Here is a 15,410-nt window from a genome sequence, read left to right on the forward strand (position 1 = left end):
AGCTGCTGTTGCTTTCTCACACTGCATCAGATTGGGATGGGGGTTAAGTGAGCTGAAAGTTGTCACACTGATATTCCAACTGTCCGAGTCGGAGCACAGGTCTGATGCAGTAGATGCCTAGCTAGCTAATACCATATTTTTCACCCTATAGGACGCACTTTTCCCCCTCCAAAAATGAATGGGAAATGTGAGTGCGTCCTATGGAGCGAATGCAGGATTTCTCTGAAGCCTGGAGAGTGAGAGGGGTCGGTGCGCACCGACCCCTCGCTCTCCAGGCTTCAGGAAGCTATCCGCAAGCCTTGGGAGCCCGCAGGAGTTCCCGCTGGGCTCCCAAGGCTTGTGGATAGCAGCCTGTTCTGGGGGCTGGGGTCAGGCTTCCCAGGCCTGTGGATAGCAGCCTGCATCTCGAAGCCTGGGGCGCGCTGAGCAGCGCGCCCCAGGCTTCGGGCAGATATCCCGCCGGGCTCCCAAGGGAAAGTTCCCGCCGGGCTCCCAAGGCTTGCGGATAGCAGCCAGTTCTGGGGGCTGGGGTCGGGGGAAGCTCGGGCTTCCCCCACCCCAGCCCCACGCCTGGGGGGGGGGAATAATTTTTTTTCCTTTATTTCCCCCCAAACAAACTAGGTGCGCCCTATAGCCCGGTGCGCCCTATGTGGCGAAAAATACGATAATTAGCAGGAGCAGTGCAAATATCCCTTGAACCTTAGGTTGGATTCTAAGCCTGTTCAGATCAGTCACATGACCTGGCATCCCAGCATGAGTTAAGCCAGCAAAAAAGTTTGTGTAACTCAAACACTGTCTTCAAAGCTTGTTTTCCCTCTGCCGAGCTTACAACGTCCAGCAGCGGACCAAGCCAATCAGGCTCCTGGGGCTGTGTGTGTGCCCTGCACCCAGAGGTGGGGCCAGCCACCCGCTGGGCGGGGCAAGCTGGGGCAGGATGCTCTGTGGGTCCTCCAAGGAGTCTGCCTGCCTCCTCCTACTCAGCCGTCCTACAGCTGAGGAGGAGGCAGCGGGCGGACTGTTTAGGGCAACGCGGAGCCTGCAGGTGCCCAAGCCACTGCATCACTCCCAGGAGAGACGCATGGCTCGGGCATGCTGCAGGCCCCATGGTGACTACATCATTACGTGAGCACTGTTCCACAGCATTTGATATTTTCATTTACTTACATTCATTCAAAATAAGATGGGTTTATGAAGCAATTCTATATCCTCCCACCACGCTGACGAAGAATGAAACAGTAGTCAATATCTGGAATCACTGTTCAGTGTTGGACACCATATTTGCTGAATACACAAAACTTCAAAGCTTATGTTTCATCGTACAAAGTCTGGTACCTTGCTTCATTTAAAGATTTTCAGAAACTTTGAGACTTTAGATTTCATTTTGTACTTGTTATGGTTTGAAGGAATTCTATAAAGATTGTCTATTGCGTATGTACATGGTCAATGTGTTGCCTAGACATTGCTGACGTTCTCTTTGCAACACAGGGGTTTGTTTGGTCCCATGGTGAGTGCATTTTGTCACACACACCCCTCAGTGGTGACACCCGGCACAGCTCGCCCCCACTGCACCCCCCTTGTTCCACCCCTGACATCTCAGCCAGCAGTAAACTTGCTGCTGAACAGAGTTTGAATCTGGCATAACTTTATTGGCTCCCAGTACATTTCCGAACACAATTCAAAGTGTTGGTGCTGACCTTTAAAGCGCTAAATGGCCTCAGTCCTGTATACCTGAAGGAGCGTCTCCACCCCCATTGTTCTGCCCGGACACTGAGGTCCAGCTCTGAGGGCCTTCTGGCGGTTCCCTCATTGCGAGAAGCCAAGTTACAGCGAACCAGGCAGAGGGCCTTCTCAGTAGTGACACCCGCCCTGTGGAATGCCCTCCCACCACATGTCAAAGTAAAGAACAACTACCAGACTTTTAGAAGACATCTGAAGGCAGCCCTGTTTAGGGAAGCTTTTAATGTTTAACAGACCACTGTATTTTAATACTTTGTTGGAAGCCGCCCAGAGTGGCTGGGGAAACCCAGCCAGATGGGCAGGGTATAAATAATAAATATATTATTATTATTATTATTATTATTATTATTATTATTATTATTATTATGCTTCCTTAAACTATACTGGCTTACTGAAACCAGCTTCTTGCGTCTAAGATTGCTATTTCCTCAGTCCAGTTATTTATTTTCAGTGGGTTTACTCTGAGTAAAACTAGATGACTGTGCTCAGAGAAGAGCACACAAAAATAAGAATTCCAATCAAAAGTTTTGAAAAGAATCAAACCTTCAAAATTTTAAGAGAGCGGTAAAAAAAAAAAAAACCTGTTCACAATGACTTTAAATATCCCTGTTGTAGTATCTGTTGACATCATTGTGAATTCATAGGTGAACAGAGCACTGAATCAGCCTTGACCTTGACCTTGGTGATCTGAAACTTCAGTTTGTCCAAATTTGTTGAGTGCTCTGTAACCTGATTCTGTTTGTGCAGGCCTCTGTGCAAACGCACATCCTGCGAATCTTGGACAAATAAGGTCATGTTCTATTTGAAAGACGGTTTCTAAAATAAAGAGATTTCCCTCTACAAGAATAATGATGGAACGACAAATGTTGAGCAATACACATTTTTAAAAAACCTACGTCAGAATGGAAAATCAATGCTGTTTCCATTGGAAAGATTCATAGCACAGTTTTAATGGGAAAGATTCATAGCGAAGACACTAGGCATGGTGTGCATTTTCATTGAAACTATAGCTGGATTTTTCATTCCGTAATTTTCTATCTATATTCCTTCAAATTCGGCCTCTTTCATATAGAAGCATGGTATTACATCTGAACCCTCCCTGAACTAGTAACCATCTGAAAAGTGGGGGAAATGCCTTAAACCTTTGTTGATTAGTTTGAGAGGGGGGGAACAGTTTGTGTCTGTGACAATAGTAGTGAAATGATTTATTTGAGGCTAACTCTGAGCCTAGTTAGCAGTGTCCCTTTTAAAAGCTTTTATCATTAAAATTTTCTCTGGGATGTCCTAGCTTACTAAATGGAAAGTGTTTTTTTACAAGAAATAACATTTTTTTTCCATCTTCAGTCTGAGCTACCTCTACCCCTACTTTTTGAACAGCAAGTAGCTTGTTTTCATACAACCTGGTCATTACAAGAGCCTTGTGGCATTAATAATATTATTTGGGGGGTTTTTTGCCTAAGTCTGTTCTTTCCCCTTTCCTTCCTCCTCGCTTTTTCTTTCTCATGCTGTGTCTTTTGTGATCCTGAGGACAGAGACTGTGTTTTTCTTGCAGATTTGTAAGCCTTTCTAGGAGCTTTTGAGGCAAAAGGGTAGAATATATATGCCTTGAATGGTGAATAAATTTAGAACTCTGGGAAACAATTCTTACGATTCACTATAGCTCAGAAACATAGCGCTGAGTATCTGCTTATTTGTTTAAAATGAAAGTATGCTCTAGAAATATTTCAATAAACAAAAGAGGAGTGTCGCACCCAAAGCCCTGCTAAAGCCATCGTTGTTCTGGATCCACACATCCTTCCACAGTGCGGACATTGGTTTCTGGGCGGGAGTGATCCTGGCGTGGATTTGCCAAGCGTGCCTTCCTCTTAGCACGTTTCTCCCTTGCGTTCTGAGTTTGAGTGTCTTCAAAGCCCATGACACCTTTGGTAAAAGCTGTTCTCCAACTGGAGCGCTCGCAGGCCAGTGTTTCCCAGTTGTCAGTGTTTATACTACATTTTTTAAGATTTGCCTTGAAACACTCTTTAAACCTCTTTTGCTGACCACCAGCATTACGCTTTCCATTTTTAAGTTCGGAATAGAGTAGTTGCTTTGGAAGACGATCATCAGGCATCTACACAACATGACCAGTCCAACGAAGTTGATGTTGGAGAATCATTATACAATTAGCAGCACCTAGACAGTGCATTGAGCCAACTGGTCCCCTGGTCCACACTACGGTCAGACCTATGGTTTTTCTCCTTTCTAAATTGGCAGCTATATATCTAAATTAACACATTCAGATCTGTTCCCTCTTTGAGGACCTCCCTGGAGCTGTCAGGGGTTGAACTTGGGACCTTATACAAGCAAAGCAGATGCTGTCCCACTGAGCTCTAGCCCTTCTCCATGAACCATTTATATTACAAATGGGGAGACTGTGACCCCCCAGGTGTCATTGGACTCAAACAACAGGTTTCCCAGCCCTGATTTAATGGATCCAGGAAGAGAGAAGAGGAGGTGGGAAAGAGGGGAATGAAAAATTGCAATTTGATTCAATCACTAAAATGCGCTTTGTCATCCCAGGGTTAGGCATCTCAGTTCCCTCCCTGCACCTCCATCAGATATCCTGTGCTTTTAATATCTTGGTTTGGGATAAATTCAGAAAGCAATATCACTTTAAGTGGGTGATCCTGTCACAAGATCCTTCGGCTGCTTCAGTGGCTAATTCCCTTCCCACGCTGAAAAGAAATCGGCTTCATTATTTGCAGCAGGAGTGGGCAGACTTGAGACTTGCAGGATCATCTTGGGGTTTTTTAATTAGAGTCCTGAAGTCCGCCAACTGGAGCCTAGTGCAGAAGAGTGGCTCTGCAAGGCTAAGAATGAAAGAATAAAAATCCTTTGAGCGCCTTCTCAGCTCAGGCAATTGTGATCCGGGATGGAGGAGAGACAGTTTGCATTTAACAGTGAACTTGCCTAATTTTCAAATTCTAAAACAATATGTACACTAAAGCACAGCCATCTTTTTGAAATCCACACTGAGCTGTACTCCAGTTCTGGGTTTAGGAATTCTGCACCTCAATGCCTATCAGTGGGTTCACAGTTGCAAAACAGCAAAATATACAACTGTCCCTTTGAAGGATCAATCTGATGCTCAGTTCTGGACATGCCATGTGAGACAGTGATTTGTGCAATTGTTCAGATCCGGTTTTGCAGATAAATGTTCTGACCACGCAATGCCAGAAAGGAGAAATAGCCTTGAAAAACAAAGTGAATGCATGCTGCACAATTGTGGCTCTTAAGACATACTGTATGCCCTGTGTATCAGTAATTCGGATCCATGTTGCGAAAATTTCAAATCCACTGTTGCAAAGAGGTATTCCAAATGTGTGTGGTCATGCTGATATAAGAAGGAAAAAATAACCTTGAAGCTCGAGTGAGAGGTTTTGCACATCCTCAAACAGAAATGCAGTCTCGCAGGGTGTATCCACATGAACTGGGCTGGGCGGGGGTCTAGAGCAAATAAATACTGTATTGCTTAAGTTCATGTGGGAGTTCAATTCTGCTCAGAATGGAAACTGCCGATCATCTGATGCTGCATTATCCAAGACTTAGCTTTTTGATCTTACTCCTCACTCTGCCCATCGGAGTCTAAATATAGATGTCAACTCCCACGTCTACTTGCATGGAATTTCTACATTATTTATTAAAGAGAAAGGCTGTGATGAAAATGAAAGATCTTTATATAGAACTAAAGCTAGCTAGCTAGAACATCTGCAGTCAAGGGGCAAGGTACAGACAATGAGCCACTTCAGATGTTACAAAGAGAGTCCTCTGGAAATGAGTTTCAAGCTTTCTGTAGAAGTGAAGTTCGGCTCTTAAGACTTTCAGAATGAGAAAGAGAGAAGGACTATTCTCTCCTTGCATGTACAGGCTAGCATGAGGAAGGTGATGGCCTTGGTGGTGATGGGAAGAGGGCAGTCTATCAGTACATGCTCAAGAGTACTCTCTTCATGAGCCTTCAAATAAAAATGTTCTTACGTGATACATTACATAGGAGATTTGTGGACAGAGATCCGGAGCTGCCATCTGAACCTGGAAATGAACCTGGTGAAAAAGTAGGGGGCTGGGGAGAATAGGAATTCGAAATCATTGAAATAGTGTAGCTTAGAACAAAGCCACAGGGACGCAGTTGCAATTGTGGTGGTCAAATTTTGCCAGTTATGGGCTAATGCAGTGGTTTTCAACCGGTGTGCAATGGTACCTTGGGGTGTCTTGAATGATGGTCAGGGGTGCTGTGGGCAACACTGACCTCTGTCCCTCTTTGACACCTAAGCTGTTCGGGAACCAAGGTACCATTGTACTGATTTAGTACATCTCCAGGCTAGTGGGACCAGGGTGGGGCCAGTGGATACGCCACTCCATGTAGCAGGGAAGTGATGGGGCACCTGCGAGTGGAGAGGTCAAAGGATTGCGACGAAAGCAGAAACAAAAATTGCTGATGTTTGCTTATATCTCCCATGTCCTATGTCCGGAACGGAAATCAGTGCAGCAAATTCGATCGGTATTCCCTGTAGTTGCTTTTGGTCTGCAAATGATATGTAGTTGATCACGGCTTCCATCTCCACCCCCCACCCACCCCAATATGCATTGCATTGCCTTTTCATTGAAATGAATGGGTTGGAATAATGTAATGACAACATCATTTGTGCATTTAATTAGGTAGAGTGTGTAAGTTACTTAATTTCTCCACTTTGGTTCTTTCCTGCGGTCATCTAGTCAGTGTGATGTCAGGGAATGTTACCTAATATGATAAGGAAGAAAATATGAAGACACGGAGACTTTGTGTAGTGGCTGTCAAATCTCAAGCCAGCCTCACATAGATTCGCTTTTACTGAGTCGCATTTGCAGGCTATGTTCTCCGGCATCCTAGATGGACAATATAACAGGGTACTGTACGAAGACAGACTCTGAATATGTGAGCAACCACAGGTGGAAGACATCATGCACAGTTTACTACATTGCCCACTATACATTGGACACAGAAGGCTTACCATTCTCCGTACAGGAAAGGAGGTCCTATGGCTTCTTAGCAATGTAAACACTTCAGTGGCTCATAAAGTCACTTTTTTTTTTCTTTGATGGCCAAAAAAATCAGAAAGATGACCCTGGGCAATATAGCATTGAACTGTAAGGGAGACACAGAGATCTAAATAAAGACCATTATATGTAGCGCGAAACCCCTTTTGCTTGTGTTCTTTTTTATTCAGATTTGTCAAGGCCAATGGCTGGCACAAGAAAGCTATCTAGACTGAATGTAGTGGCTGCCCATTTGGTTTATTTTTTTTACTGCAGAAGTGATCCTGAAGAAGATGCAAAGTAGATGTTGCAACAATGGTCCTCCATCAATCTCACATTTGGACTGTTTTGCCTGCAACGGACCACATAATCTTTGTATGCGCTGGTTGCACTAGCAGGCATCGGAAATGGGAATAGCAAAGACTTTGAGGAAGGCTGTAGCTCCTTACTACATGGGGCTGCCCCACAACTAGGTGGGGCTTCATAGAAGTGAAGTGTGAACCAGTGATGGCTTCATAACCACCAGAAGCTTCTCTGACAGCACACGCCTATATATTTCTCCCACCTTTCCGCAACAGTCAGCCTAGGTAGGCCAGTCTTGCCAGAGGCTCACAAGCTTTAGGCTCCCTTTAGCCCCAGACGGGGGTGTTTCGTGGGGGTACAAGGCAAATATTTAGGAGGGGAGACAGAGAGAGCATCCAGCCTTTCTGCCTCTTTCCTGAGCCTTGGAGCTAGGGACTGAATCAATTCAGGTAGCAATAGGCTGGAGATGGGGGCTGTGAATGGGCAGAAACAGATTTTCATGGGTGCTGAACTAGATGGGCAACTGGCCTCATTCAGCAGGGAGCTTCTTATGTTCTTGTGTTCTTTCCCCCACACTGAATGCTTGCTGCCGTCCCTATATTTAATTGATGTCAGATCTTCATTAGTGATTACAGCTTAATATGTGATTAGGTCTTGATTCATTGCATCACTTAATTGATTAGTCCATTAAACTTCAGAGCTTTTGCCGTTACACAGCTTTTATCATGTGCCTAGCCAATTCCAGTGTGATATTTTGCTGGAGGATTGAGTTAGCCTTTCTTTTCATGGCAATTGCTGTTTAGCAACTTTGTATATCTATTTTGTTTTTAAATGTGGTGGACTGTTCACATTCTTCTTAATGACCTTAAATATGCAGAATGATAAATTGGCCCAGATTCTTGGCATGTGGTCCGACCTTATCATGATCACAGTCTTCCATGTTTAATCAGTCTCACTAAAAGAAAAGGGGGGGGGGATATAATGATGAGCTGGTGATTGCAAAGGGTTCATTAATTGATTGATCTATTTGCATTATTTTTCAGAGTACGCTCGATTTGAGGCCAAAATCCATGACCTGCGTGAACAGATGATGAATCACAGCATGAGTTCTGGATCCGGCTCCCTGCGAACCAATCAGAAACGTTCCCTTTATGTCAGGTAGGGATGCAATATGACAAAATGACCAAAAAAAAATAAATCAGAGAAAATGGAACTAGAGAATTGAACTGATGAAGAATGAGGTTGTCAAAGGCTATTGGCCATGATGGCTTCATCATCATCATCATCATCATCATCGTTTTCCATGAAGCATCCCAAAGTGACTTATAACATATACTAGTTCCAGTATCAGAGGCAGTATGTTTAAACAGAAGAGTGCTGTTTCACTTCCAAGAGTGCTTGTGAACGTTCAGTAAGCAGCTGGTTGGTCATAGTAGGAGAGAGCATGGGCCTTTGGTCTGATCCTGCAGTGTTCTTCATATGACAGTGGCAAACAGCATGATTGTGTTTTTCCTAAATGGCTTGGGAACCCAAAGAAGGAGTGCTTCTTTGCTGATAGGTCTGCCCATGCGCCGAGATCGTAGGAATGCAGGAAGCTGACTTATAGGGAGTCAGACCTTTGTATTTAGGACAACCAGTGGTGTGGAGTTCTCCACCTGCCTGTCACCTGCAACCTGGTAACGTAGCTGTGTGCTGGTCCTGAGATTGGCTAACCCACCAGCCCTTAATCCCAAGGACTCTTAAGGGCATGCCCTGTGGGGCTATGCAGGGAGCTCACCCGCTAGTTACAGCCCTTGGCTAATGCACCACCAGAACCAGTTATGATATGATGGAACACTGTGCATAAGATGAGGACAGAATGCTATGAATAAGGCAAAATGCCAAGATCCCAGGTTCCATTCCAGATAGAATTCCTCCTTAGCCCACAGCAACCAGAACCATCGTAAATAGAGGCCAGAGGGTGGGGTGCAGAGCTAAACGAGGGGTGCACTCCCTCAGGAGGCAGTGATGAACGCCAACTTGGTTGGCTTTGAAAGAGGATTGAGGAAACTCATGGATGCTATTAGTGGCTACTTGCCATGTTCTCCTCTACAGCCAGAGGCAGCTTCTGTTCACCAGCAGCTGGGATTCTCATAGAGGCTCTACAGTGGCCACTAATCCCACTTGATGTATTCTACCACCACAGCTGGGGGCTTCCGAATAGCATTTGTCACACACTACAAGAGTAGGGTTACCAGACATCCCTGGTTCCCGGGGATGGTCCCTGGATTTGCAAATCTGTCCCAGGACAAATTCCATCCCCAGAATGTCCCCAAAATCACAAATCTGTCCCTGGGAAATGTGGCAGTGGCAGCGGCAGCCTCAGCAGCCCGGATCCAGCCTGTTAGCGCAGTTGGCTCTGGCTGGCTTCAGGAGCTGCTCGCTGCCATGGCGCCCACCATTTTTCCTGCGCCATGGCAGCGGGCAGCGAGCAGCTCCTGAAGCCAGCCAGAGCCAACTGCACTACTAGGCTGGCCCCTCCTGGGCAACAGCCGCCCGCCCGTGACTCCCCTGATCTGTCAAATCAAAGGGGGAAGGGGGAAGGAGATTGGGGAAGGCTCGGGAGTCACGGGTGCGCGGCGCGCTGTTGCCCAGTATTTTAAAAAACTCTGTGCATTTATGTTTTACAGGGTGCGAAAAAAGGGCTTTGCACCTTTATACAATATGCATGTATGCTTGGGCCCAGGGTCTTTTGCCTCACCGTCCCCACTGCTGACTCCCTGTTGCTACTCAGCTTCAAAAAAAATTAAAAACTGTCTCTGGATTCATTGAAAAAAAATCTGGTAACCATATACAAGAGGGGCTAGTGTAGTTCCACAGAACGAAAAATTATGTATGTGTAAAGAGGTTCTTTTGAGAGAAAGGAATTAAGAGCTTTGACGGCCTTATGGTTCTCTCACTTTATGCACAAACTCTGGGCAGTTTTGATGAGCGGGAGGGAGGCAGCCCCCAGTCTTTCTTAACAGCCACCCCCTCCAACCCCTCCTTAAGTACGTCCATTTCTCAATTTCCCCCGCTCTCCGCCCCACCTCCATCTTGAAGACTGCAAATTGGAGGAAGGCAATTTGTCAACCCCCTAGGAGTGGTGATTGCTCATGGTGGAACTAACTCAGATGATGACCTTACAAAGATCCAATTAAGCATGGGCTCTTAAGAATATGTCGGCATGACAGGGAGAGGGAAATGAGGGTGCCCCGCTGGGAGGAAAAACTGCACCTCGGCGTATGGCTTAATGATCTCAATTTGGTTTCTTCTGGATGTGAAGGGTCAGGAGAACTAATGGGGAACTGTTCTTGCAAAACATCAGTGGGGCAGTCGGTGCACTGATAGCTGAGTGATGCTGTATGGATGGCAAAAGCGCTGTGGGGGGATGTACAGTGATGGTGGGCATTGTTGCCTCTAGGAACAGATAAATTGTGCAGTGTCCAGGAGAGAGTCCCTCCAATGTTGCTTGATAACTCTGCTTCTGATCTCTGGATCTATGTGGCACATTTTTATTTATTTATTTCATGTGTCTCTTTTGAACTCTGCTTTTCAGCCAGGATTGGCTTCCCATTAAAATCTGTTGCACGGTGTGATATAGAGGAAGGGGTTGGTTTTATTACTTCTCACAAACCCCTTACTGGATCGGTGGTTTCCAGTATAGACTGTAGGTGTGCATGAGAGATCCAATAGGTGAGGGAGTCTTGGACTGCAGAGGGGTACTGGTGAGAGGATAGGCAAGTTGCAGGTGATCAGAACCCTGGTCAGCTCCTTCTGGAGAAAGTACCAGAGATGCAAGGCAGATTGGAGCTCAGCAGAGAGGAAGAAAGAGACAAAATTTGCAGTAGTCACTGATTCTGATTCCAGTTATTGTTGAGCTCCCTGCCTTCCACCCTACTGGTCCCAATGAGCACCAGACACCACTGACAGCGCTTTTTCTCCTTCCCTCTCAGGCAAGGACTGAAATTTGACACAGGGTGCTAAATGTGGCAATTAGAGCTCCTTGCCTTTCATTTGAATCAGAGCAGATTACTAGCTCTTGTGGATAATGGGAGTGGAGAGACCGCTTGTAAGGTTAGGTAGCCTTCCTATTATCAATGTGCCATGCAATCTGACCTTGGTACCTCCGCAGGGTACCTCCTGATCTTGTTTCTGAGGTCTGCTTGCACAAACTGCATTACAAGGTGGCTCCCTAAAGGCAATAGCGTAGACTTACTGCAAGTGAAGGATGCCATTTTTGAACATACATCCATAACTCCCTACAATTAGAAAACTAATGCATTGGGTGGAAGGTTTCTCCACCAGATGGGTTCTTGCTGTGCTGCTTTTCTTACTACTACTATTACTAATAGCAATTATTATTATTATTATTATTATTATTATTATTATTATTATTATTATCTATATACTGCCCTTCATCCATAGATCTCAGGGCAGCTCACAGCATAAAAATACATGATCGGAACACAAAATACAATAGAAAAACAAGAACAAAACAAACCAATAACCCCCTCCCTCCAGCCACCCCTCCCACAAACACATTTAAAAGGGTGTAGGATGTTAATCAGGCCAAGGCTTAGTCAAAGAGGAACATTTTCACCTGGCTCCTAAAGGTGTACAATGAAGGTGTCAGGTGAACCCCCCTTGCGTTCAGAAATGTGATTTCCCCACCTGCAGTCTAGAGTGGCATGATCTGTTTTACTATCATATTCTGAAGGGTGTGTAGACTGGGCCAAATAATGCAAACCGAAAGATCAGGTAGTAAATCCATGGGGGGATACACAGCCTGATAGATTTTGACCTCCGGCTTCTTCAAGAAGCTCAGGGTCCAAATAATTCCATAACGGAGGTTCAGTGTCCTCATACAAAAATTGGAAGAATGAGACACGAAGGTTAGGAGGAATTTATCAGGTGAGGATAAGGGGGTGACAGCCTTGTGAGTGTCAGAAGTTGCCAATTTCCAGAAAAGTGTCTGATTTGGGGTCCAAATATATAGACATTCCAATCACCCCTGTTGTCTAATTTAACAACTGTCTACACACTGGCTGGCAGTGGCTGTCAAGTGCTTTGAACCACCCTGAGACCTATGGGTATAGGGCAGTATACAAATTTAAATAATAATAATAATAATAATAATAATAATAATAATAATAATAATACCTGCATATGCTGGGATTTGAACTTTCTGTTTGCAAAGCATGTGCTCTACCACTGAGCTAGTCCAAAAATCTAAGAACTATGCCACACTCTTCCTCTAATATTTGTGTCCCTAAGAAGATAACACCTCAGATTTTGAAAATTGTTACTCTTAAGATTAACTTTCCACCCTGGTACAAGATGCCTGGATTTTAGATGAAAGAAATTGATATGAGGGTGACTTTGTTGGGAATCAGGTGCTAGGAGCTTTCTACTCCCTTTCCAGAACAACGCATATTCCACATAGTGCTGCCGGCAGTACATGCACTTAGCAAACTTCTTAAAATAGACTTACCGCCACAGCTTATACTAACAGCTGGTGGAAACTTCAGTCAGAAAATAGTCACATGAATACAGGCTCTGGGAACGCAGTGAATTACACCAAACAATCCCAACATTTCTCAGCGATTGCAACAGAATATTACAAATTTTATTGGAGCGCAGTACCAACCGACACAGAATCATATTACTTGGTCTGCTTTTCTTGGGGCAAAACTGGAAGAGATTGGTTTGCCTCCTTTTTGCTATAGGGATTCATCCACAGTTGCATTTAGCCCAGGCTTCCTCAACCTTGGCCCTCCAGATGTTTTTGGCCTACAACTCTCATGATCCCTAGCTAGCAGGACCAGTGGTCAGGGATGATGGGAACTGTAGTCTCAAAGCCTGTGTTAGCCCCTTCCAAGGGGAAAAATAGCATAAATCCCCAGGAAAGATTAAGATGGGGAAAATGTCACAAACATTGGTGAGGGTGGACTTCTTCCCTCTCCTCATGTATTTTTTGGGGGTGCAATGGATATCTTTCCATTGCCTTGCATTGGGAAAGGCATACCGTATTTTTCGCTCTATAAGACCATAAGACACACCTAGTTTTTGGAGGAGGAAAATAAGAAGAAAAAAAATATTCTGAATCCCAGAAGCCAAAACAGCAAGAGGGATCTGGCTTCTGGGATAGCCTCTTGCTGTCCTGGCTTATGGGATAGCCACATGCAGCCTTTCCCAGGCTGCAGGAGAGAGGCACCCCCAAGAGCTGCGGCAGAGAGAAGGGCAGCCCTTCTCCCTCCTCGGGGAAAAGCCCCGAAGAGCCACACACACGCTCCACGCGGCTCTGTAAAGGGAGTGCTGAGCAGAGCCTCCCTCCTGCATTCACTCTATAAGATGCACACACATTTACCCTTACTTTTTAGGTGGTGGAAAGTGCATCATGGAGCGAAAAATACGGTAGATCTTTGGGGAAAACAAAGCCTCCCCCCCCCCGCTCTGTTTTATTCTCCCCTCACACTGCTCAGTTCCTCTTTGCTTTATTTTTGTCTTCTGCGCTGCTGTACTGTGTTTGCGCTGTTTGTTTTCGGCTCTATTGTTTGCACATTTTTAATTGCCCAGTGAGCCAACCTGGGAGTCTTACTGATTGAAAAGCAGGGAATTAAATTATAGAAAGCCAACTGACAGAAACTAAGTACATATAATGTCCCTGGGCCCAAAAGAGTGTTCACGGGAAAACATCACAGCAAGAAGCATTGTGCTAGACACACCTCACCTGGGTTTGGAGAGAATTAGCCGGGTACCAGGAGACTTGTATATAACAGGTTACGCATATGATTCTAGTATCTCTGAATATAAGCTTGTCCCCGCTTGGCATTGAAACAGTCGTTTGCCATCACAGAAATACAAACAGTATAGAAGTACATTTTAGCCTATGTGGGCCTCAGCGAAGAAGACCACATTATTTTGTCAGATCCATCAGGTTGCTAAGGCAAATGTAGAAACCTTACATATACTGTATTCCTCTCCCCCCCCATCAACAAACACCTGTTTTCTTCCAGTTACTCAAGGGGGGGGGAACTCTCTGGGAAATTCATTTGAGAAACCAATCCTTACAATAATTATACATACATCATCATCATCATCATTAATTGAATTTATATACCACTCTATACCCGGAGGGCTCATTCAGAACATGGTGGACAATATTTTCCACTTGTCCCTGGGCACAGATACACAAAAGGTGGTTTGTGGGTATTTTGGTATATCTCCCATCCAAATATGTTGTGGGCCTAGTGTGAAATCTCAAAGCTACAGAGGCCTTTTCATTCAAGCTTTATACGTTCCACAGTATTTTTAGGAGACTGAACGTATGATGTTGGGCTATAAAGGGTCAGGCCATTGTTCCATCTCATTCAGCACTATGAGACTCGTTCATTGTTACAAATGCAGTTGTTGCTGGACTACAACTCCCATCAGCCCTTGCCAGAGTGGCCAGAGAAGATGGGAGTTGTAGTCCATCAATTTCTGGAGGGCACCACATTGGCTATGCCTGTGGTTTGGAATCCCACAGAGAAATCTTGCACATGTTTACCTAGAAGTAAGTCCCACTGCATTCAATGGAACTTTCTTCCAGGTCAGTGCATGTTGAACTGCAACCTTAAGCAGTTGATCTGGCTTCTACCAGCTTGAACTCTGGGGCTTAGACATTTCGGGTTTTTTTTAAAAAAAATAGCCTTGCTTTTAGAAATAATGGGCACTGTTTCTTTTGTTCTCCTGTCTTCTAAAATACTGAAACAGCGACAGGGGGTGGTGGTGGAAGAAGGGACGGATGAAGCACACAAGTGACGTGTTCCAAGCTAGGAGGACATTCAAATTAGGTAATAGCCTTTTAGTGGAGTCGCTGTCCACTTTCTGGTACCCTGGTGGGGCTGTTTTCTTTGTGAGTTGCTGGCTCCTGCAGATGGGAAGCGTCAGCAAGGATAAAAGTAATCAACCCAAAGGAGGAGAATGTGAAAAGGCAGTAGCTGCGGCCACAAAGTTCCTGAAAGATTTAAAGAGCCTAATGCACAGCTGGGTTTTCAGATGGCCTGCTTTTAAATATGCACTTAGGACACAGTCGGCAGCACCGGCAAGAGAGAACAAAGGGGCTAAGTTGTCAGCGGTGGGAAATGTTTCATCAAAACAGCACATCTCGTTCTTTTATGTTCCATTTGTTAGCGGGGTGTAGTTTTCCAAACAGCTTTTCTGAAGTTTCCATCAGTGCCAACAGCTGCAAAAGGGTGGCAGGGAGGCTTTAAAAAAAACTCAGCAAGGTGATAGACATTATTGTGGGAGGCGGG

At 45.0% G+C, this 15,410-nt stretch overlaps 1 protein-coding gene across 1 annotated transcript in view; it reads left to right on the forward strand.

Moving 5' to 3' along the window:
- Positions 1-15,410, forward strand: part of DLG2 (discs large MAGUK scaffold protein 2) — an 852,330-nt gene that overhangs the window by 759,481 nt on the left and 77,439 nt on the right. The window contains exon 18 of the mRNA XM_081909134.1: positions 8,136-8,250. Coding sequence (XP_081765260.1) covers positions 8,136-8,250 — 115 coding nt within the window. The remainder of the gene's footprint in view (positions 1-8,135; positions 8,251-15,410) is intronic.

This window comes from Podarcis melisellensis (assembly GCF_964234715.1).
Source record: "Podarcis melisellensis genome assembly, chromosome: 4".
Taxonomy (NCBI): Eukaryota; Metazoa; Chordata; class Lepidosauria; order Squamata; family Lacertidae; genus Podarcis; species Podarcis melisellensis.